Below are 23765 nucleotides of genomic sequence, written 5' to 3'. Positions count from 1 at the left end.
ACAAAGTCACTTTAGATGCAACTTACAGAGGAGGAAAGCGAGGGAGGGCCGAGGTGATGGGCGGCAGCAGGTCACTTTGAACCCATTGCAGTAGGCTGGACAACAGTATCTGACCTCAACTAAGTCAGTTCTCGATAACTTCCATACTGCCTAATCAAACCCAGGGTATCAGAACAGAGGGGCAGGGAGGGGATGGGGTAGGTGGATCCCTTACTAGGACACGATCACACTGGTCTCACCCCTATGACCTGTCCAAACCTACATTCCTCCGTAAGAACTTGTCTCCAAATAGTTTGTGGAGGGAGGGGCATAAATTAGGGCAGCAGCACAGCTCAGTCCTAAATAAACACCAGCTAATTCCGGAATGTTTAACCACCCTAAACAGAACCCTGGGCCCATTAAGCATCCATTTTTTATTCCCCTCGTAGCTGGCAACCAGCTACCTGCTCGCTGTCTTTGTGGATTTCTCTGATCTTGATGGCTTGCAGAGAATCATACAGTCATGCAGTGCATGCAGTGCATGGCCTTTTCTGTCTGGCATCGCTCACACAGGTCAAGGTTCACAGAGCCATTTTTTTCTTCCATGCTGTGGATTGAGCCCAGGGCTCTGGGCATGCGAGGCCCAGTGAGCTACAACTCCAGCCCTCACACCTATGTTTTACAGCTTTTGTTAGTTTGTTTCCAGAGTCCCAGAGAGCCAGGACCCCAAGGGCCTTGTGCAAGGTCAGACTGCTGTTGTGTGGAGCGTCCACTGGCCAAGTTAGCACTGAGCAGCTGAAGTCCCAGAGGCTGCTAGGAACATTTCCTAGTCTGAACCATCCACAAGGCAATCCAATGTGAATACTAGACCCAGAGTTGTGGACAGCACCCAGTAAGCTTGAAAAACAACCAAGCCTGTAATTTCCCTGTTGGGGCGGGCGCGGTCCTGTCTCCCCACAGACTTGAGGAGGCTAAGGTGTGCAAACGTGCTTTGCTGTCTGCAGAGAGCCGCAAGGACGCCATAGCTCTCAGGCAGAGCAGCCACAGGCCTTAGCACTGGCCCGGCCTGCTTCTGAGGTGATGCTGCTGCCATCTGCTGGCTGAATGGAAGCCTGCACAAAGCAGCCCGGGAAAAGGTAAGGTGAGTACCAGCTGTCCATCACAGACACCATCAAGCTGACAGGTCACTGGACCAAGGCGTTACGCAGGCGTTCAGAACCCGGGTGCCAACAAACCTTTTTAGTTTATTTTTCATAGTTTTTATCTTCAGTTTCATTTACACGTCATAAAGCTTACACATGGCAAGTATATAATCAATGACTTTTAAAATAAAATTTTAATTTTGCAAGGGTGGCAGAACTGTATGGTAAACCCTAAGAGTCTTGTCCTTGGCACACACATCCCTCCATAGAAGCTTGTGGCAGGGGGGTTGTGACATGAGGACTATGGCATGTAGCCTGGCTAAGAGGGATCCGTAAGGATGGGATGAGGGGTAAAGGGGCAGTAAAACCCCAGAGGGGAGGAGCTACTGGAATGCGGAGCTGTCAAGGCCGTGGGAGATGGGAGGAGAGGGCAGGATGGAAGGGGCTACCATTCACCAGCAACCACACATCCCATCCAAGTTCAACCCAGGCACGTTATTCAAAGTGCCCACACTTAGGCACACCCATGGACAGGATGCTCAACCCTCATGAAGCTCTAGGTCTGTCTGCTGTGCCATCCTCGGGGAACCGTGGTGTAGTGAGTAACTAGGAAACTGGGAAGGAACCTGATGTCATTCATGGCTGACAGTTCTCTAGGCCTGGCTATTCCCTGTGGAATCCTGTCCTTGCCAGGTTGTCTTGTCAGGTTCATTGCTTTTCTGAGTTGCAATTGTGAGAGGGTGCTCTCAAAGACACCATCAGGCAATCCACAGTGTGCTACAAGGCAACTATTCCCATCCCGGAGCCAGTACCATGGATATGTCAAATCAGCAGTCAGATGGACTTCTGAGTGGGGCTAGATCACTTCAGGCCTGTAAGGAGCTCATCTCACTCTGAAGCAAGCCAAACAAGAGAAGATCCTGGGTTGCCAAGAGTCGGGGTGTTCAGAGGACTCTGAAGCCCCCATACCAGGCTGGCGACATAACTGGACTCATTGATTAATAATTAAGCCTTAAATATTAAGTCATTTGCTTAATACAACCAAGTCAGTGATATTTATTTCATTTCTGGGTGGTACTGGGGCTCAAACCTGTGATCTTCTGCACTGATATGTATTTTTATAGTACTAAGATTAATAAAAAAATGTTTGAGAACTGGGCATGGTGGCATATGCCCTTAATCCCAGCACTTGAGAAGCAGACACAGGTGGATCTCTGTGAGTTCAAGGTCAGCCTGGCATACTTAGATGGTCTGAGGTTAGTCAGGGCTATATGATGAGACCCTGCATTAAAAAATAAAGAGTAAAGTCCTGGGGAAAAAAAACAAATATAAAACATGATACAGGAAAGCAAGCTCATTTATTGAAATTATATTACAAGTTCCATATACAAATAGAATCTGTATAAATATTTAAAAAAATAAGATACTAAAAATTTCTCATATAAAAATGTAAAAATAAAATCTGTATTTTTATGTATACATATGGCATTTAACAGGACCCAAATGTACAGTAGCTGATGCGAGGTCCAAAGCCACACTGATGTCCAGCGGCTGTTCTCACAGCCTAGGGCCTAGGCTGCTGTGGAGACTGTCCCACACCATCTTTCTCTCTGGGACCAGCAGGCGGCAAGAGCTCCTGGGCTACACACAGATGGAGCTCCCAGCAAGCACTGGGAGGGAAATCACTTAACCCTTCTCTAGAGCTGGAGGGGAGCCGTCCTAGGCAGGGTGCTTCTTGTCAGGGTTCTGAGATGGCACATCACTGTTCCAGCTCGTGTTCATTCTGCAGCGTCTTCATTGCCAGCCCCCAGAGAGTCATACTAGAGAAAAACTGTCCCTCAGAGTTCCTGTAAGTCACCGAGGGTGCCCGGCTACCCAGCGGCTCGGTGCAGTGGTTGTCCAGAGTGGCCAAGGAAGAGCGGGTCACAGCCATACCATCAGCCTGTGAATGCTCCACACCTGCTGAGGGGTCCACATCTGAGTAGCCATAGGCATGCGGCTGGCTCTGCAGCTCCTGGGGCTTGGCCAGCTTGGCAGGGTCCAGGCCCAGTTTGTCCTGCTCACTCATGCTAGGAGGGTGGATCATGGAGCGTAACTTACAGTAGGAGCCGGTACAGTGACCATCAAATGCTGCCACAGAACTTTCCACTGGGTGCACAGGGAGCTTGACAGACACAGGCATCAGTGTGACGGACACGTCCTGGGAGAAGGAGTCGGAGCTCTGAGACCTATCCATGTCAGAGGTCTCAATGGCCTGGCTCAGCTCTTCCAGCACAACTGGACTCCTGGCGTCAGCTCTGCCATGCATCTTCTTGTGCCGCCGCAGCACCGCAGAGCGTGTGAAGCACTTGCTGCAGATCTCACAGCTGTAAGGCTTTTCCCCAGTGTGAGTGCGGACATGCCTGCGTAGGTCTCCTGAGCCCCCAAAGCACTTCCCTGGAGAGAGAAAGGGGTACGTTAGAAATGGAAGGATAACTGACCTAAGGGTAGTTCATGGCACCCTCACTTTGGATAAGATCCCTCTCCGATGGCCCTTGCAGTTTGAGACTTAGCACAAGACTCTTGGGTTTCAGTGCTGCCCAGCGGCTGCTCCCTTATCGGCTGAAATACAAATCTCCTCAGCAGAGTTACTTCTGGGCTACATTGCTGTCATTTGAGCCTGCAGTGTCCCTTAATGCTCCCCGGCTGACGATGCTATTCAGAAGGATGTGGAGGCTTAGGAGATAGAGCCCAGCTGGTGAAAGGGAGTCATTAGGGCTAGACCTTTGAAGGAAACCTTAAGCCCAAACTAATCCTTCCTCTCTAGTTCCCGTCAAGAACAGTGGTGGTGGCAGCCAGGTAGGAGCGACTGTTACTACAGCAGCACCACACGACCAGCCTAGGACCTAGGACACCCCTTCCTGATGTCTATTCAGTCAGTTTGTCTTGGGGGCTGCAGACCCCTGGCCCCTTGACTTTCTTTACCAGCCTCAGACCCTTTGTCCGCTGGAGTGAACTGAGCAAAACAACTTGTTTAGCTGTGCCTGCAGCTGCTCTGAGCACGAGACCTTGATGGCAGGAGAGTGGTTTCTGGTGAGGCCTGCAGCTGAAAGATCCTGAGAGCTGGGGGCATGGCCAGAGCCCTATATAAGCTGCCCCTGAGCACAATAACGTTGTCATTCTTGTATCAAGGATGACCTGTGTTCCTGTCTCTTTGTGTGTCCCTTGCCTGAGACTCGCAAACTGACCTGTAGTGGCATGGGCACTACAAGTTTGTACCAAAGATGTGCACAAGCTTGTCCTTCAGCCTGTTTCCTTGTGACAAGTGGAAACTCAGTAGGTAACTCCCTCACGGGAAACACCCTCCCCCCCCACACACATTGGACATATTGAGAACGTCTCACTTTACAGAATGCCACTGTCTGATTTGTTAAGTAACAAGTGCGTGTATGGGGTGGAGGTGCAATGAATGCCCCTTGTTTCCGAAGTGTGCTCGGCACTCCACCTCTTCCCACTGGGTTTGCCAGCTCTTAGTGACAGGGCTTTGGTCACTTTGTATCTGGAGCATTAGGATCAGTTCCTGATACCTCAAAGATGCAGTGTGTGGTAAGGAGGCAAAGGAACTGCCCCTCTCACTCACTCTGAGAAAACAGTGACCTATGGCAACCAACAGCAGAGTGGGTAACTCTGCCGCGTACAGGATGAGGTCAGCTTGCCCGCTGGCTAGCGTCACACTCACCACAGGCAGGGCAGCTGTAGGGCCGCTCGCCCGTGTGCCGCACACGGTGCTTCACCAGCTTCCTCTGCATGTTGAAGGACTTCCCGCATTCGTCACAGGTGAACACTTTGTCAGCCGTGTGCGTCTTTTTGTGCTCCTTCAGATTGCTGAAATTGCTGAACCCTAGACAGACCACAGCAGGGGTTAGGGTGACAAAAGAAACCCGCAGCAGTGACCCTGGGAATACAGGGAGTCGCTCACTCAGCAATACCTCTGCCGCACGTGTCACACAAGTGTGGCTTCTCTCCGGAGTGAATGATGATGTGGCGCTGGACGTCACCGGAGGCAGCAAACCTGCAAGAAGTGCAAAGTCCTATCAGATTGGTGCCACTGCCGAGACCCTGAAAACCAGGGCCATGCAGAGGACATAAACCGCTCTACCTGTTTTACACAGAGCTGGGTGTGGCCTGCTGGGTGTGTAAAACATTTCTATTTCTCTGGTTCAGGGAGAGCAGAAAATGATGCCAGTGTTTTGGTTTTAAGATGCTTCCTGCTTGCATCATCATACGCTATCTGGTTTCCAACAGCACAAGACCAGTCTCACAGTTCACTCTCTCTTACCTTAAAACAATTACATTTATTTATTTAGTGCATGTGTATGTACACTGCAGCATGCATGTGGAGGTCAGAGACAACTTGGGTGACTTAGCTCTCCTTCTACCACATGGCTCCTAGGAACTAACAGGTCCCCGGGCTTTGCTGAAAGTGCCTTTACTCTGAGACCTCTCACTGGCAAGTCTCACAGTTCAGAGAAACATGAAACCCTGTGGTGCTAAGATCCTGCTGGGATCACTGCACTTGTGGGAAGCATTCTGTGTAGTGTGACAGCCCAAGGCTCACACTGGAGAGCACAAGGTGAGCTCTGCATGTCTTGGCAATGAAGCCAGCTCTACTCAATCTAGTGTGAAATACACAGACTTCAGGCTTCTGGAGCAGGGACACTGGCCCTCCTTCACCTATCCTAGCCCACACTGGAGACCCTCCACATCTACCCTAAGACAGGGACAGAGATGGGAATGAAGAAGGAACCAGTGTTCATGGAGCAGCTACCCTGGGCCCAGGACATGTTGATGTCTGGTAATTGGTACCTCCCATAGTTGTCTCCACACACCAGGATACCATTCTACCCCACCTTCTGGACGGGAAACAGCGAGTGCAGAGATGCGCATGAGCTTGGGCGGCAACAAGTACCTCTCACCCATGAGGAGACTGATACTCTTTCCTGGCTGCCCCTCTGATGGCTGGTGGGTTGGTCCAAGGAAAATGAGGCACAGAAAAGATCTTTTTTTTATTCTTTTTTATTTTTTAAAGATGTATTTATTATGCATACAGTGTTGTCTGCATGTCAGAAGAGGGAGCCAGATCTCATTACAGAAGGTTGTGAGCCACCATGTGGTTGTTGGCAATTGAACTTAGGATGTCTGGAAAACCAGCCAATGCCCTTAACCTCTGAGCCATCTCTCTGGCCCACAAAAAAAGATCTTACACAGAATTTCCAAGATCTTAATTTTCAACACAGCAAAATGTTCTCAGGAGCCCATGGGAAGTAACAGCATGTGAGGCAGTTCTGTCTGTGCTGCTGGGCACCTGCCATGACCAGAGAGAACCACCCAGAACTTGGCTTTATGTTCAGGTAGTTGCAACAGAAGGGAGCCAGGGTTGGCATGACAGCCTTTGCTTTGTTCCATTTTCCAATGCAGAGGCAGACATGTTCCCAAAACTCAACTGAAGCTTGATTTTCCCTCTGCTATGCTCATAGAATGTGCTACGGAATGTGCTGGAGGACGCTGACTTCTGAATGATCCTGTGTCTATCTTTAACCTTCCCGACAAGGTTGCAAGAACTTGTGAAAGGCAGAGAATCGCAGCCACTGACGCTTGTGCTCCCCTTACAGCACTGAGCAGATGGTGGGAGTTACGGATGCTGGATGAATGAGTAATTAAATGATGGAACCCTGACACGAACCAATGGGGATGCCTGTGGCTTGAGAGGCTGGTGGAGGCCTGCAGTTTTAGCACAGGATGGTGGAGTAAGAAGCTCCTGGACTATTACCAACAAGGGGATGGAGGCCGAGGCTGTGGCCTGTGCATACAGGAGGGGTGGAGAAGCTCCTCACTGACCCCATGTCCTGTAAAGGACTTACTGCACAGGTGCCAACCCACCAAAAGGGGCTAATTCTTTGCTGCCACGCCAACACTCAGTTTTCAGGTCAAAACTCAGCTGCCAAGGTTGAGAGTCATAGATTCTGTCCTGAAGCTAACAGCCTGGTTTAACAACACTGCGTAGGTACCCTCTGATGCCTTATCTCTGGGTGCCTAGTCACACAGGCTTCGGGCACTGTTTCCCCTGACTAGACAGTCTCCTCCATGGGGACCTTTTAAGAAAGAACATTTTGGCATAAAGTAATCTGTTTCCTGTAAAGCCGATTTCCTTCCTGGGGCCCCAGCCTAGATGTTCGTGCTCTCTGTGAACTTTTCTCCTTACTCTCCCATGTGTCACAGAGTGAACGCCCTTGTTCTCTGCCATGGCTGTGTGAGCCCTGGTAGCCCGTGATATGACACTGGACAAAGACACGTGAAGCACCCACAGTCCCTCACATGTGGCACTGAGCCATCACTGACCTCTTTCCACAGATTTCACAGATGTACGGCTTCTCCCCAGAGTGCCGGCGTAAATGAGTCTGAAGGTTGCCCGCCTACAAGAGGACAAGAAACACACCAATAATGAAAAACCAAAAACGTTCAAAACCAAAACCAAAACCAAAAGGCATTCAAAGGGAACCGACAGTTTTAGCTGATCCCATAACACTACCAGTAAAGGGCAGACAGGAAGCTGTGTCTAAAGCCAAGGGCAGCCACCCACTGCACAAGGAGCCCCAACTGTGGCCTCACACCGGTGCCCACTCTGTGATGCCTCCCTTGTAAAAGGGCAGGTTACTCTGGGGAGGAATTTGGGATCCCAGGCCTAATTTTAAGCGGACCTTGACTTAGTTGATTTAGAGCACCCGCATGCAGGGCTCTATGGAGAGTTAGGCACTTGTGGGGCTGTTTTCAGTGTTCACAACCTCTCTAAACAAATGATTTTGTTCAAAAGAAGCAAAAGACGTTTCCAGAAAGTGTGTCCTCTAACAGTAAGGTTGGCTCTGCCTGGCCAGCTTTTCATTTTTACCTCTGTGCAGGAGTGCATCTCAGGAGGACCAGGGCAGCACTGCAGGGTCTTTGCATCCCTAGTTTGTGAAGCTAGCAGGGTTTCGCACACAGACTCCCATACAGTCGTCAGTATGAAATCAGGAAATTATACAATACGGTGAAAGCAAAGCTGTAAACTCCTCCCTGGAAATGTTCCAAAGTGAGGCTGAGAGGCAAAGTCTTCCCTCACTATACCTGAGCAGCTCAAGCTGTTAAGAGTGTCCTCCTGCCAAACAAACCCATCGTGACAAACAAAAATGCCTTATGGGCCACACTGCAGTGCACAGCAGAGCCAGAAAAGAGAATAAGCAGCAGCTAGCTGATACCTCAAGCAAACTGAAAAGACAGTTTTGGTTATAGTCCATCTATGCGTCACAGCTCACAAATACAAAAAGACGCTGCCTGTGGAATCTGCTCGGGGAAGCCTCAGTTAGACACTACATTCAAGACTGTGATAAACACAGCTGAGAGAAAACTGGGACTTTGAAAAACCAGAGGGATCTTGGCAGAAGAGCCCGCTTTATAGTGACTATTAATAACAAGACCACAGCAAACGCCAACAGCAAAATCCACATGCTGAAATTTTACCTAGGCTTTTATAAGCACTGGCAGTTGGTATTCTTCTTTCTAGCTGAAAAACAGATTTGGCAACTAGAGCAGTTGCCCATGGCCATGGTTGGACTGGTTACTACTGGTCTTAGGGTGCAGGTCTTCTCTGTTTTTGCAAATCACAGGAAACTGACATGCCCTGAACAGTTAGCATGACAGCCAGTCCTTAAAGAGCTGGGTTCCAAATACTAATTGCTTTGGTCAGTGACATCCAAATTTCAGAAAAACCAATGTGATACACCCACACAACAATCTGAACAGTACCACCTGCTCCACTGCCAGGGAGAACCCTCTGTAGCACTAAAGGTGCAGTAAATATGCATGAAACAGTCTGAGCCATTTAGAGAAGGGTACACACCCCCCTCCCCAGCGGTGTTACTTGTTTCAAAGCAGATACAACCCAATGCACTTCTAAGGTACAATGTGATGAGCTGTAGTCAATGAATGTGGTAGTACAGGCCTGTAATTCCAGCACTCAGGAGCCTGAGGTAGGAAGACTACTGTGTTTGAGATAAGCCAGGGATACCACAGCAAGTGCCAGGACAGCCAGGACTACATAGGGAAACTGTCTCAAAAAGTCAAAATATAACAAACAACGAAAGAAAGCAACAGCAACAAAAACCTTAACGCGTCACATGGAAATACAAAATGAAAATCAGTAAATCTTTGCCACACACAGTAGCACATACTGGGGTGACAAACTGTACAAACACAGACAAAATAGGTCTGATGGAATGTTCTGCACACAACAACCCAACAACCAAACCGTAGTGCATGTAGGCAGTTTGTACAGATGACCCAGGAGTCCTGGCCCTGTTATTTCAGGCATCAATCCATACTTTTTATTTTTAGGAAACCTTAGCTACGCTGCTGGTATCCAAAGTGCATAGACCACGTCTTAAGAAATATCTGCAGTTGTGTTTGCAGAACTGTGCCAAGCAGCGACGATAACGTTATGAATGAGAGCAGAGCTCTGCAGCAAAGATGTACCAAGTGCAGGCTTGTAGAGCTGCATTGCATTTTACAGAGCAGTCAGCTGGAGCGCTGAGATGCCTTGAGTCACAAGACTGGGAGAGCTAATTCACCTGGGGTTTGATTTTTTTTTCTTCTGAGACCTGGTCTAATTATATACCCCTGGCTAGCCTGGAATTCACTATGTAGGCCAGGCTGGCCCTGAACTCATAGACATCTGCTTGCTTCTGCCTCCTGAGTGCTGGGGATTAAAGGCATGCATCACCACACTTGGCCTAATTCAAGTTTATCTTCTGACTTCAAAACCTGTGCTAATAAAATTCTGAGGATATTAGAAAAAAAAAAAAGAGTATTGAAGAGAAAAATCCCACCAGAAAAAAAGAAGTAACATCTGGGCTCAGCAGGTAAAGGCAACTTGCTGAATTCAATCCCCAGGACCCACATTCATGGTGGAAGGAGAAAACTGATTCCCAAGAGCTGTCTTCTAACCTCCACACACACACTGTGGTACAAGTGTTCCCTAGTAAATACATAAATATGGTGATGTGGGAGTCCCCTCTGTGTGCTGTGATTACCATTAATGAATAAAGAGACTGCCTTGGCCTGTTGATAGGGCAGAACTTAGGTAGGCAGGAAAGATGGAACTGAATTCTGAAAGGAAGAAGGCAGAGTCGGGGGATGCCATGAAGCTGCTAAAGATAGACGTGCCGAAACTTTGCTGGTAGGCCACGGCCTCATGGTGATATACAGATTACTAGAAATGGGTTAAATTAAGATGTAAGAGTTAGCCAATAAGAAGTTAGAGCTAACGAGCCAAGCAGTGATTTAATTAATACAGTTTCTGTGTGGTTATTTGGTTCTGGGCAGCCGGGACAAACAAGTACCTCCCCACAACTATATAAAGTATTTTTAAATGTATCATCTGAGTTGGATCACTCTTATAATAAACTTTATGATGTAGACACAAGCATTAGTATTCACTCATAAAGAAACCAGGCTCCCATTCCTGTAGATGGCAGCTGAGTAAGAACAAGGGCCATACTAACTCAAAGACAGAAGGCATTGCACACATTAGTCATCTAGCTGAGTTACAAGTCTTTAGAGTTTCAGATAATAGTAAAATTTTTAAAAACACCCAGGACAAGCACACACTTCCTTGGTAATATTATGAAATGATGTGACTAGATCTACTGAAGCATGAGAATCACCTGAGCCCCAGGTTAGCACTTCGGGACATGGTCAAGATGTCCCTGCCTCTTGCACCGTCACCAAGGATGAGGTGTGTGGTTGCTCTGGTGTCAGCTCAGCACCCAGGACTCTGCCTCTGAACTTCTCCAGAGGGCTTCTTTGGCATACTGCATGCAACAAGGGAAGCCACCCCCATCTAGACAGTACTACCAGAAAACATGGCACCCAAGACTGCCCTCTGCCTCTCAGAATGTGGTACTTGCTGATCAAAGTCTCTTCCTGGCTTTGCTTTTCTCCAAAGATAGCTGACTTGCCAGCTTTCCCTTTCCCCTACTGCCCTGGATGTACTGGTGTCTTTGTACACCACACAGGAAGCACAGTACACAAGACATGGCCATACTCTAAGAGAATATGATGCTATAAACAGCTGAGTGCATCATCACTGCAACCCAAGATGATGCTGGCTGATGTGCCACAGTGCCAGCCAGCTCATTAGTAAAGCCGTGGTTAAGTGCAGACAGACTAACTCTTCTAGACAGTAATCCTTAGGAAAGAGGATAAGGGATTCGTACTGGTAAATGTTTTCAAACTTTCAAATTCTCCAAAGAAAAGGCCCTTAGGAACTTAGTACTACAGCGCACTCCAGCAGACCAGGAGGGGCATCTCAATCTAGTGACCACCACTGTCTACTCCAGTCATTCCCAGATGACTGGACAGCAGAAATGCGGGGTAGTGTCATCTCTTAGTATCCCCATGCAACAGAACCCTGCCCTCCACCCCCAGTCATAGCTGTCTCCAAGGCTCATCCAAGGACAGTCAAGTGCTGCCCTTAGCTTGCTCCAAAGGCCATGTCTCTCAGACAGCTATGACTGTTCTCTTCTCTGTCTGCACTGCTCCTAGATGTGTCTGGCACAGCATGCCCAAGTCTCCTTGTCCTACCGTCCACATAGTTACTTCTCCCTCTGAAGAACAAGCTCCTCAGAGCCTTACTCGTGTCTGTTCCATCCCAGCATGCGGCAGAGGTAAGGGCAGCTTAGTAACATGTAACTCTTGCTGAATCAGGTTTTTAAACAGTCCTTTTTCAAGTAACTTCACTACTTCTCTATGAAAACAAAACAGCAAGATGCATCTGAAAACCACAGCTACAGCTCTGCATCCATACAAACCTAAGAGAAGCTATGCCAACCCAGACAACCGCCCTGAAGACGATGCAGAGGGAGGGCACAGATCAAGGTCTAAAGCATGGTTCCTAGGATTGGATGCACACCAAAATCACTGATCAAAAAGGTAGCAGGAACCGGGCACCTCTAAGGGATGGCACAGCAGCAGCGCTGGGTGGGTAGGGACAGGGAGGCTGACACAGATCCTGTGTGCACCTGTGTTCTAGTTACCAAGTGGAGCCACAGAAGGTCTCTGAGCAGGAAGAGGAAGTCATTACACACGAAAGGTACTGAATCCCCCAATAGCTCATAAGATAGTAATGTAAGAATGAGAAAGAGGCCCAGAGAAGCATGGTGACTGCTTATTATCAATGGTCACAAACAGTTTTACACTTTACTTTTTTTAATTTTTACTTATTTATCTTGCTGGGGGGAGGGGAGGAGCATCAAAAGCCACATGTGCCGAGTAGAAGACAACTTGCGGTAACTGGTTCTTTCCTTCCACTGTGTGGACCCCAGGCATTGGAATCAGTTTGTCAGGCTTGGCAGCAACATCCCTACTTGCTAAGCTCTCTCACCAGGCCCAGTCCTAGGTGGCTAGGATGAAAATGGTGGTGGTGGGGAGGACCACACAAGGACTGGGATGCAGAGCCAAGAGGGGGGCACATGCTGTTCTAAGAACCTTACTCCTGCACACTCTCTAGGGCAGGTGCTCCTTCATCCTTGTTTAACAGATCAAGACACTGTCTCGTCCAGGATAACGGGACAGTAAATCTGACAGGGGCAGGTTCAACCCAGACCCTGAAGGTCCAGAGGCCAAGCTTTGCACTCCAGGGGCCGAGATGGAAGGCAATGAAGGTCTCCCTGGGAATAGTGATAGAGGGGTGCAACTCAACACCTGGGGCTGGGGGCTCCTGATGATACTGCAACATGATGCTGTCCCAAAGTCATCACTCCGGGAAGACAGGGCCAACCACGAGAAGATATAGGGAGTCACCGAGAGGTAAGCGTGAACGGAGCACACTAGCCCATGACAGTGCACGGGAAGATGGAACTGCAGTCAGATTTGGGAATGAAAATGGCTTGGTCTAGTCTGCCCAATATCCTGCCTCAGAGTCCCAGTGAGAGTAACTACTGGTCTTGGACCTAACCCAGCGTACAATGCGGCTCCAGGGAAGATCAGTGTGGGCAGCTGGAAACTTCAAGACACACCAGGGCAGGACCCATGATCAGTGCAGAAAAGGGAAAGGTGCTGGATGGCTCTCACTCAACTCTAATGCGCTGGAAATGTGGGTTCTGACCCAGCCGCAAGTCTCTAAACTGCCACTACCACACATGCTTCTCTCCCAAGGACAAAAGTGAGTCTTATTGGTAAGTAAGTAAGCAACGGAGTTCAGGCTTCCAATTATCAACAGTAAATAAAAGTATTCCCACCTGAGAGAAGTGCTTCCCACAAATGTTACATTCAAAAGGTTTCTCACCTAAAACAAAGCAAAACACAACAGTTTGTTGTCAGTACAAAAATTTCCACAATCATTTTTGTTTAAAATATTTGATCCCCTTCGTCTCTCCTTTCCAAATAGCCCATTCTGTTCTTCTGTGTTTTATTTTAGAACAAGATCTCCCTCTATAGTCCAGGCTGATCTGAAACTCTCAACAATTCCTGCCTTAGACTCCTGAATGCTGGGATAATATGTGAGAGCCACCACGCCAGCCCATGACATTCTTCATCCCCAGAGTGAGGCACAGGGTATCTCTACTTCCAAATACTTATCTCTTACCCTGAGACTCTCCAGAAAGATGAAAAATCCAATCTATAGACCTTCATCTAGAAGTCAAACTGTCCTCCAAATACAAACCTAGGGTAAAATAAATAGATCGCTCAGTTTTCCTTCAGCACAAAACCAAATGGGACTTTTCTCTACTTTACCTCTGACTCCAAACAGAATGGACAGTCCCTTCACACCATGGGGGCTGTGGACACTGGGGCCTGAAGGGTGAGGCATAGGTGGCCTGAGGAACAGCCCTCAGCATTGGGCCTTCACAGAGGAGAAAGTGTGGGCTCCTGTCTGCTCCACCAAGTGCAGTAACTACAACAGCCTGGAGATGCAGCTGTTCTGAATGGAGGTCTGCTGGAAGGCATACTGGAAGGTGCTGCCTTTAGTCTGTGGGAGCCTTTGAACCCCAAGAAATGTCATTTCCTCACTTCCCCCAAGTCAAGTGGTTACCTTAAGACTCTCTTAAAAATAACAACACTGTTCTACATGCAGGGCCTGTGACCTTGGCAATGACCTGCAGCTTTCTGGGCTTGTACTAAGCTAGTCTTCAGCCCTGGATGACTGTCACCATTTAAGCCTGTGTTCTCCCTTCTTTTATAATTACTGGGGTAATAAATAATGGTAAGTTCAAGCCCCCACAAGAGAGATAAGTTAAAAAAAGACAAGCCATGGGTCATAAAGGACGAAGGTTTTTAACAACCATATCCACAGGTCTTGGAAGCTGTTTTCACTATGAAAATTTTGGTCCCATGGGCTGTGACTATCAACATATACACATTAGAAATAAAACAGAAAGCATTCTGAAGACAGAGAAACACAGGTCTCACTGGCCACCAGCGGCACATCATCCCACACCATGTGGCCACTGGCAGCTTCCACAGCACACCTTGAGGAAGCGGCATCTGCATCGTTCTGAAACAGCTCTGGCCTCACAGGTCCCTGGCATCCAGGCCACGCTCTGCTACCATCTCAATGCAGCATTTATGTCTGAGGAAGTGTCTCTGCCCTGTGACTGTATCTGTCACTCACAGATGTTCTCTGGAATTAGCAATTTGATTTTGCTCCTTTAAAGCTATAACAGGTAAGTTTCTAAAAGAAAAATGAAATAAAACTGATAGTATTCCTCAGGCAGTAGAAAATTAAGCAAAAAAAAAAAAATAATTTAAGTCAAGTTGTTTTTGTAGCAAGCCTGAGTGAGAGCTGTCTGTGCCTGGTCTTATTTTGAACTACCAGTAATGAAATAATGGCAGGCTTTACATTTGAACACACTGACATCTAGAAAGGACTTTTATAACTCATGAAAATGTCTCAGCTGATGCCCTGAGGTAGAAATCAGCAAACCGGAAGTCCGGAGTGCCAAGAGAAGAGCATGCCAAGGCAGGCAGCGGGCAGCAGGCAAACAGGGCAATCTGGAAGATGCCGCTGTGTGTCACTGCTCATGGCTATGCCTTATTTTGGGGGTGGGGGGTGGTTTGAGACAGAGTCTCACTCTGTAGCTCTGGCTTTCCTGGAACTATGTAGACCAGGCTGGCCCCAAACTCACAACAGATGCGCCTGCCTCTGCCTCCTGAGTAGTGGGATTAAAGGTGTGCACCATTACACCCAGCTCATGGTTATACCTTAACTGTTACTAATTCATGAGGCACTAATAATTCTATCACAGTTAATCAGGGGGAGAGTGAGACATAGGTATTGTACAATGTGGTGTGGGAAGGCAATGGTATGAATTAAGATAATAACCATTAGAAGTTCAATGTCTAAGGTGGGAGAATTTTCACGTGAAAATACCAGATGGAATGGGGCTGGCAGGAGGGGAGCACAGCTCAGTGGCAGAGCAGTTGTCCAGGAGGTGCAAGGTCAATCCTTGTACCACTAAAACAAACACAAAAACCAAAAAATCAAGTTGTTAAAGTTGATTCTTATTTAAGAGCTTACCTCCTGCCTCCAAAATCCTAACTTTTCAAATTAAAATTACTTCTGAGAGAAGTTTAAGAATTATTCAAATCAAGGGACTGGAGAGAGGGCTCAGAGATTAAGAGCATTGACTGCTCTTCCAGAGGTCCAGGTTTAAGTCTCAGCACCCACATGGTGGCTCACAACTGTCTGTAGATTCAACTCTAAGGGACCTGACACTGTCATACAGACATACATGCAGATAAAACACCAATGCACATAAAATAAAAATAAATAAATTTAAAGTACTGAACGTAATAGTAAAAAGAATGAGTCAAATCAAAAGGTCACAGTTCACTGTCAGTCTGCATTCTACTCGAGAAAGCCCTAGAGACAACCAAGCAGTGTCTGTCTTAGAGCTAGAATCTGAGTACACCAAAGCGGCTGACTGTGAGCTGGACGGACTCCACCCTGCAGAGAACGTATGTGCACACCATCACCAAGTGCACCAGAGGGCACCTAGCACCCTGGAGCCTCAGTAGAGACATCAGCAGCTCCACTGAGGAGTCGAGTGTCTTACAGACAAGACCTGCAGGGAGATGGGGCACTGCGGCTTCCTTCCGGGTCTGTGGGCTCAGGGCAGTGTACCTGTGTGAGACCGTTTGTGCAGCTCCAGATTGCTTGGGTGTTTAAAAGGCTTCCCACACAATTCACACGCATACTGTCTCTGGGACTGTAGGGTCTGGGATGGGTCCTCCCATGTGGCCGGGGCTCCTGGAATCTCCACCTCATGGCTGCTCTCTGGACCCAGTTCTTCTCTCCCTTTTTCTTCAGAAGTTGGGCTTCTGGCTTTCGGGCCCTCATCTTCCTTAGCAGCAGATTCCTCCCTCCTGACCAAGCCATCCCCTGACTTGGGATGTGAGGTATGCTCAGCTGACTGCTGTGACTTGAGAAAGTTTAGTTTCTTCAGGTGCATGGCCTTCTTCAGTCTCATCTGCTTGGCAGGCAGCTGACAAAGGGCATCTGCCTGGGAGTCAGTGCCAGAGTTCCTGAGGGCTGGAGCCGGGAAGGCGGACGGTAACTGCTCTGAAGACTTCGGGGCACCTGGGCGGCCCTCCACAGCAGGCTGCGAATCCGCTGCAGCAATGTCTGGGGAGGCACTGAGAGCGAGGGGCTGTTCTGGGGCAGGCACCTGGCTGGGGCAGGCAGTCTGCTTGTAGTACTGCTTGCTGTATAACGTTCTGAGTTTGTAATAGTAATTGGGCTGTTTGGAGGGCAGCTCTGGGCAGCTTCCACTTGCAGCATCCAGGGCTGGTTTTGATACCTCCCCTGCGGGACGACTGAAACCTGCTGATGGAGCATGAGGACTCAGCTCAGCCAGAACTTTAGCCTGCGGGCCTTCGGCAGGGCACTCCTGCAGTGAGTGGGGAGGGTAGTGCTCACTTCCTGCACAGGTGCCATCCAGAGTCACACTCTGCAGGGAGAAGGCGCCAGCACAGGGCAAGCCTGGCAGTTGTGCTGCCGAGGCCGACTTCAGAAACGTGTGGCACAGATTCAGAACATTCTGTACCTGCAAACACTCCGCGGTGTCCAGCATCACTTGAATGTTGTCCTGGTTGAGGTCGAGGTGCGATGTGTACATGAAATCCAGGATCTGCCCTATGCCACTGACATTTTTAACATCCAAGTGAAAAACATCATTCTTCTGGCTGGAAGAATTCTGAAAGAGGCTCCTGACAAAAGAAAGAACCCATTAGCTATTTTCACATTCTGCTAGCATTTTAATGTTTTTATTTTTAGAATTATTTCACCTTTATTGCCTTTTTTTTTTTAGTATTTTGGGTTAGTGTGTATGTTCAAGTGTGTGTGTGTGTGTGTGTGTGTGTGTGTGTGTGTGTGTACAGAGGCCAGGGGTCACCCTTGGATGCTGTTCCTCAGACACCATCACTCTGTTTTAAGAGAATGGAGTCTCTAACTGGCCCAGAGCTTGCAGAGAAGGCCAGGCTGGCTGCCCAGTGAGCCTCGGGAATCCCCGTCTCCATCCCCCCAGTTCTGTATTGTAAGAATGCGCTACTATGCCTGGATTTTTCATGTGGGTCCTGGATCAAATCCAGGTCCTCATGCAAACACTCTATGGAACATGATCTGCCCTGCTCAAAGTATAATTAGCCACATGCACCAATTTCACACTGATAGACTGCAGCAAAAAAAAAGAACATTATATATCTCAGTGTTTTATATTTAGTCTGACACAATACATTCCTCACCATACAGCACACATACAAATATTTATGCCTGAAAAACTTGTGAAGATAAAGACAGCCAACCCTCAGTATACACTCACTATGTAACCTATAATTTGGCTGCTAAGGTTTTTTGTTTTGGTTAGGTTTTTGTTTTTTTTTGAAACAGATTCTTGCTATTAGACTTAGCTGGCTGAGGACTTGCCATGGAAACCAGGCTGGCCTAGAATTCACAGGAATTCACCTGCCTCTACTCCTCCAGGGCTAGGTGTGCCACCATGCCTGTCTGGCTGCAAAGCTTTGCAGAGAGACTCAATGGCTGACCAGAGCAGGTAAATGTGCACCAAAGAGGAGCATGGTATCTAAAGACAAGACACTTGCTAACTAGAATACACTTCTAAAGAAAAGGCAATTGTACAAAGGCTAGCTACATTGAAACACAACTACTTGGTGTTATTCAGTATATTTAAGTAAATCACATAAGCCAAAATAATGGCAGGGATAACTAAGTTGAAGCTAAACTAAAGATTTTCTGGCAATATTCAAATGAAAAAAAAAAAGGTGAACTGCTTTAATTTAGGTAGGGAGGGAGGTAAGTAGGGAAGGACCTAAGGTAGGAGAAGCATACAGAACAGTCTCCTCATGCTGACTTCTTTCTTTCTCCAGACAGAATCATCCCTATGAGGCCCTGGCTGGCCTGGAGCTCTCTATCCGCCTGCTCTTTGCTCCATGTGCTGGGAAAGGACGGCCAGCAGTCTCCACTCTCATTTCTTATCACAGCAAAATTCCTACTGCAGACGCAATTCCTCAATCATTTTATTTGGAAAGGAACTGAAATACAGAGAGAATACTGAAATTAATTCTTTCCAATCATTCCCAGCACACTCTAGCTAAGAGTCTCTTTTCCTTTCAGGTTACTCTAAACACAAAGAGACAGTAATTAAAGAAACAGGAAAACCCATAAACTCTCATTTTGTTTAAACTCCAAAGAGCAAGGCAGAAATATCCTGGAGAAAAGTGGGATGTGGCCACAGGACTTTCCTGCCAGGTCCTTCAGGCAGGGAGGACAGAGTGAGGCACTCACCTGAAATACTGGCTGAAGGCCGCCAGCACGTTCTTGTGTGCTTTGAAACAGACGCCCCTCACCACCAGCATGCAGTCACAAAGCAGGCCTTGGATCCGCTGCTCTCGCAGCTGCTGGAGGAGGTGGCAGCTGTGAACAGCGACAGGGTCCATACTAGACCATGAGACCTGCAGCAGAGAACGTAGGTAAGAGACTCTCGAGGACACCACTGAGACAAAAGGAAGGGGCCCTAAATGCAAAAACTCCTGGCTTTCAGCATGGTGCATCAAAGTTACAGCTTAACACACACACCTACCCACTGAGCTGTTTTGGCAGCATCTAGTCCACAGCTGTTTAGCCCACCTCTCTGCAATATGGAAATGCTTCCTCTTACTGACCAATTATGGAAGCTATTAGTTATGTGAAACCCAAAGCACATGAGTCTGCTAATACAGAAGGTGGCTGTGGTAAGAGTGTATGCATTTTGTTATGGTCAACTATGAATATGCAAATTGAAAATAAAAAACAATACATATACATGAACAAGCATAAAGGGAAAAAAACCCAGCCAGCTAAGACCAAACCCATACTTATTAAACACCTTGTGATAATTAATCTTGACCTTCAACTTCATGGGACGTAGAATCCCAGGGATGTTCTCCTCTTGGTGCACTTCCAGAAAGGCTTAAATGAGCAGGGAAGACTCACTCTAAATGTGGATGACATACATATATCCTATAGGCTGGGATCCCAGACTGAACAAAAGACTGAAAGCAGCCAAGCAGTAGCATACATCTCCCTGCTCCCTGGCTGCTGATGTAATATGACCAACTGCTTCCCGCTCCTGTCACCAAGCCTCCCCTCCATGATGGACTGCATCCTCAGACTACAAGCCAAAATAAACCCTTCCTTAAGTTGCTAGTACCAGATATTTTGTTATAGCAACAAATATACAGCTCGAGAATTCAAAGCTCGAGAAAATCAGGAGCCTATTTGGGGAGGTAAGATACAAGTTAAAATAACTACCATCACCACTAGGAGAGCAAATCAGTGTCACAGAACACACGTCCATTTAGGTGTGCTTCTGTGCCTCTCACAGGCATAGAGGAAGCAAGAGAATGGGGTGTGCATGATCCTGGCATCTGTGACTGGCAGGTGTGGGAATCTCCAGGGCACGAACTTGCTGGGCTTCAGAGTATGGCTGAATAGTGGTAGATGGCAGATCAGAGAGGCAGAGGGCAGATGACACTGAGCCTCATTAGGACAACTGACTGACTGGGAAAGAGACAAGAGGCTCCCGTGTGGACACAGAAGATCTGGTTGTTCCCCATCTACCTAGTGAGTGACTACTACACACTATAGTCTAGGGCAACAACAGTGAGTACAGCAACATCAGGGGTCCTGGAAGCTTCAATTCTAGTGAGGCCAGTGCACAGCTAATCGAACAATTACAGCTAGACGCGGGGGTGGGGGCACACACCTGAATCAGTGCAGCCTCTGGCATCCAGACACAGTGGGAGAGGATGGGAGGACACTGAGGCAATCTGGTGCACTAGAGGGTAGAGGACAAAATGGCCTTGTGCACACAGTTAAGCACTGGAGAAGCCAGGAAAGTTAAACATGCAGCTTACCTCTTCAATGAAATGAGGTGCTTAGCTGCTTTCCTAGAATGCTGGGGGAAAATGTAGTTTACAACCTGGTAAACATTGTTCCCTGTTGAGCCAGGTCCTGCCCATGTCTTTTGGAATTTATGTTTTACTTATCCCAGATCCTTTCCCCTTAAAACTTTGAGCATCACTTTTAGGCCATAAAACTCATCCCTGTGAGAGATGTCATTTGTACAACAGCCTAAGTGGCTTCTATGAATCTTACGAGCCAGGTCAATTCCGACACCCACAGACATTATGTTTACCTCAGTCAATCTACCTAGACCCTAAATCTTGGGCACTATCTCTGAATCAACAGTACCCACCTTTGTGAAAGAAACCAGATTACTTTGTAAAGAATTTCAATGTGCCAGTTGGTGGTGGCACACACCTTTAATCTCAGCACTCAGGAGGCGGAGGCAGGTGGATCTCTGTGAGTTCAAGGACAGCCAGGTCTATTACACAGAGAAACCCCATCTCAAAAAATAAAAATGAATAAAAATTTTAAAAAAGAATCTCAATGTAAACATGTCTTAAAATTATTGTGCACTTGGGACAGAGTTAATTATTATTAGAAAACTTTTTTCCCCAAAAATTGGGCTGTGCTTAAATATGGCTAAAGTAAAATGATGTGGGTCAGACTCTAGAAGTCCTGGCCCGGACACCAGCTACAAAAATCAGGGTGATCCAAGCTTCATTCTTTCCTCAGCCTTGCTGTAGAATAATCTTTTTGTACACTGTGAAGATGCATCTTTGCCACAGTGCCTTCTGATTGGCTTAATACAGTTGAATGGTCAATAGCTATGCAAGAAGAGTTTAGGCGGGACATCAAGAGAACTCTGGGAAGAAAGGGGGGTCTCTAGTGGGTCACAGAGGAAGTAGGATATACAGGAGGAGCATTAAAAGCCACGAGCCACGTGACAGCACATATAGATTAATAGAAATGGGTTAATTTAAGTTATAAGAGCTAGGCAGAAACAAGCCTAAGCTAAGGCCAAGCTTTCATAATTAATAACAAGCTTCCATGGTATTTTTTTGTGAACTGGCAGCCAAAGCAAACTCCATCTATTTTTCCCTGTCTGATTGTTTTTCCCTGCCTGCAGTAAAGCCTGCAGAGACCCTTCCACACTAAGCATCAAAGAAGTCATGGGTTTTCTTTATTTCATATTTAGGGCAAAAACACTGCAGACAAAATCACACCCACAAAGTCAAACTCAGAGATTCTTTTAAGAGTGCCCCTGAACCCTGATGTAGTTTGGATATTTCCCAAATATTTCCAGAAGATGATAGTTAAGGTTTAGTCCTCAGTGCAGCAGAGCTCAAATGTGAGGTAGCTGGACCATGAGGGTGTGAATTTCCTCCACAACTGTGTGAAAGTAAACCGCTCTCATCTGAACCACCTCGGATGTTGTACCCTGCGATGGCAGCCACAATAAACAAACAGAGAAACATCCCTGTCACCAACAAATGCTTACCCCGGGGTTGTTTCTTACAATACTGCTCACAGCCTGTTTGACTCTCACTCATTTGGTGAGTTGATCCCCTGACAAGTTCACAGCAGAATGGACTGCTGGGGAGTAACCTAGTGGGCAGAAGCAACAGTCTTTACGAGGTAAAGACATGGCCCCCTCTGCTTCATTCATCACTGTAGTTGACACCTGTGTCTGGGGCTTCACAGGTGTTCAGTAGGGTTCCTTCTAGCTCAGCAACCTAAAATCTCTATCAAGAATACGACAGTGGAAAGATCAACGTGAAAGACAGCAAACAATAGAAATACCAAGGCAAAGAGAAACAGAAGAAAAAGCTTGGGTGATGTGAATGAAGAGGGGTGCCTCAAGGGAAAGGGAGCCTTAGTGGAATCTGAACCTAGAAGGGGCTCCTACAATGAAAGCCCTTCTGTGTGTGTGCATTTTTATGTATACATGGGTGCACATGTCTGGAGGCCAGAAGCCAACCTTAGGCATTGTTCCCTGGGAACTGTCCCCCTTGTTCTTTGAGACAGGGTTTCTTATTGAGATGAGAGGCTCACTGATCCCAGAGATCCACCTATTTCCACTCCCCACCCCCAATGCTTGGATTGCAAGCACAGGTTACCAAAATGGGGTATTTCATTGCATTCTCCAGAACCACAGACGTTGATTACCTGTGAGAGCAGACTTTAATAAGGCAAGTGGCTTAAAAGAGCCCATTAGGATGAGCCCTGTTTCAATTTGACTGACATCCTAGCATAAGGAGATGTAGATACAAGCAGAAACGCTGGCGGTGCAGTGGCACAGAGGACAGATCATGTGAGGTTACAGCAAGAAGGTGACCGACCACCTGTAAGCCGGGACAGTTCTCTACAGCAAGCAGACTTGATGACACCACGTTCATGACCCTCCGTCCTCCATAACTGTGAGAAAGTAAACCTCTCTCATCTGAACCACCTCGGATGTTGTACCCTGCGATGGCAGCCACAATAAACAGGCAACCACCGACAAATGTTCGCCCTGGGGTTGTTTCTTACAATACTGCTCACAGCCTGTTTGACTCAGTTAAGCAGCAAACGGTAACCACTATCGTATACCAGATGCAGTCTTACGAGCTGAGAACGTTTAGTGAACCCTGACTAAAATTGCAGATACCCGCTCATCACCTGACCTGCACCGCGACTCGCTGACTAGTCCTATAAGGTCCCGAGAAGTAGGCGCTGAAGTGACAGCATTCTACAGATGAGACACCAAGGCACAGATGGTCTCGTGAAGAATAAGGCAGGGCGCGGCAATGAGGACGGTCATAAGCGCCTCTCCTATCCTGGGGCGACGCGAACAGCAAGAGACGCACAGACGGCAGCGAGGGCTGGAAGGAAGCCCGGTTCCCACGCCCGGAGTCTAGCTTTGTGCTCGGCCCGGCCCGCCACAGCGCGCTGTCAGCAGGCCAGCACTCATCCCAGCCGCGCAGACCCGCAACTCGCGGGAGGCCAGAGTCCCGGGTTGCCTTACCCTCGGAGGCCGCTCCCAACCGGCCGCCTCCTCGTTACCCGTCCCCGTCAGACCCTCTGCGTTAACTGCAGGACTCCAAGCGCCACGGAACCATTCCGACAACGCCCCCTCTGCAGCTCATCGGCGGCTTCCGTCGCCGTCACTTCCGTCAGGGGGCGTGGCCGAG

General features: G+C 47.8%; 1 protein-coding gene across 2 annotated transcripts; it reads right to left on the bottom strand.

Annotated features, from left to right (window-relative positions):
* Positions 1-2507: 2507 nt before the first annotated feature.
* On the bottom strand, positions 2508-23736 carry Zbtb49 (zinc finger and BTB domain containing 49). Of its 2 annotated transcripts, XM_038311666.1 has the most exons (8): positions 23600-23736; positions 18994-19160; positions 16315-17399; positions 13430-13476; positions 7500-7573; positions 5090-5172; positions 4840-5001; positions 2508-3557 (listed from the first exon to the last, which is right to left on the bottom strand). In XM_038311666.1, exons 2-8 carry the CDS (start codon positions 19143-19145, stop codon positions 2881-2883), a joined length of 2280 nt encoding a protein of 759 aa, XP_038167594.1. In that variant the 5' UTR covers positions 19146-19160; positions 23600-23736; the 3' UTR covers positions 2508-2880. The 2 variants fall into 2 exon arrangements, with proteins under 2 accessions (XP_038167594.1, XP_038167599.1); XM_038311671.1 differs by lacking the exons at positions 13430-13476; positions 18994-19160; positions 23600-23736 and having other exon boundaries at positions 16315-16710.
* Positions 23737-23765: the final 29 nt, after the last annotated feature.

This window comes from Arvicola amphibius, chromosome 1 (assembly GCF_903992535.2).
Source record: "Arvicola amphibius chromosome 1, mArvAmp1.2, whole genome shotgun sequence".
In the NCBI taxonomy this organism is placed as follows: domain Eukaryota; kingdom Metazoa; phylum Chordata; class Mammalia; order Rodentia; family Cricetidae; genus Arvicola; species Arvicola amphibius.
Note: the sequence above shows the minus strand (reverse complement) of the source record. Positions and strands in the feature narration are given on the sequence as shown.

Coding starts and splice junctions, on each gene's coding strand:
- Zbtb49 (XM_038311666.1), bottom strand. CDS start 19,145: ATGGACCCTGTCGCTGTTCACAGCTGCCACCTCCTCCAGCAGCTGCGA. Junction 7,574..13,429: donor GTGGGAAGCACTTCTCTCAG/GTGGGAATACTT, acceptor GTCCTCTTGTAG/GCGGGCAACCTTCAGACTCA. Junction 5,002..5,089: donor GTGTGACACGTGCGGCAGAG/GTATTGCTGAGT, acceptor TGGTCTGTCTAG/GGTTCAGCAATTTCAGCAAT.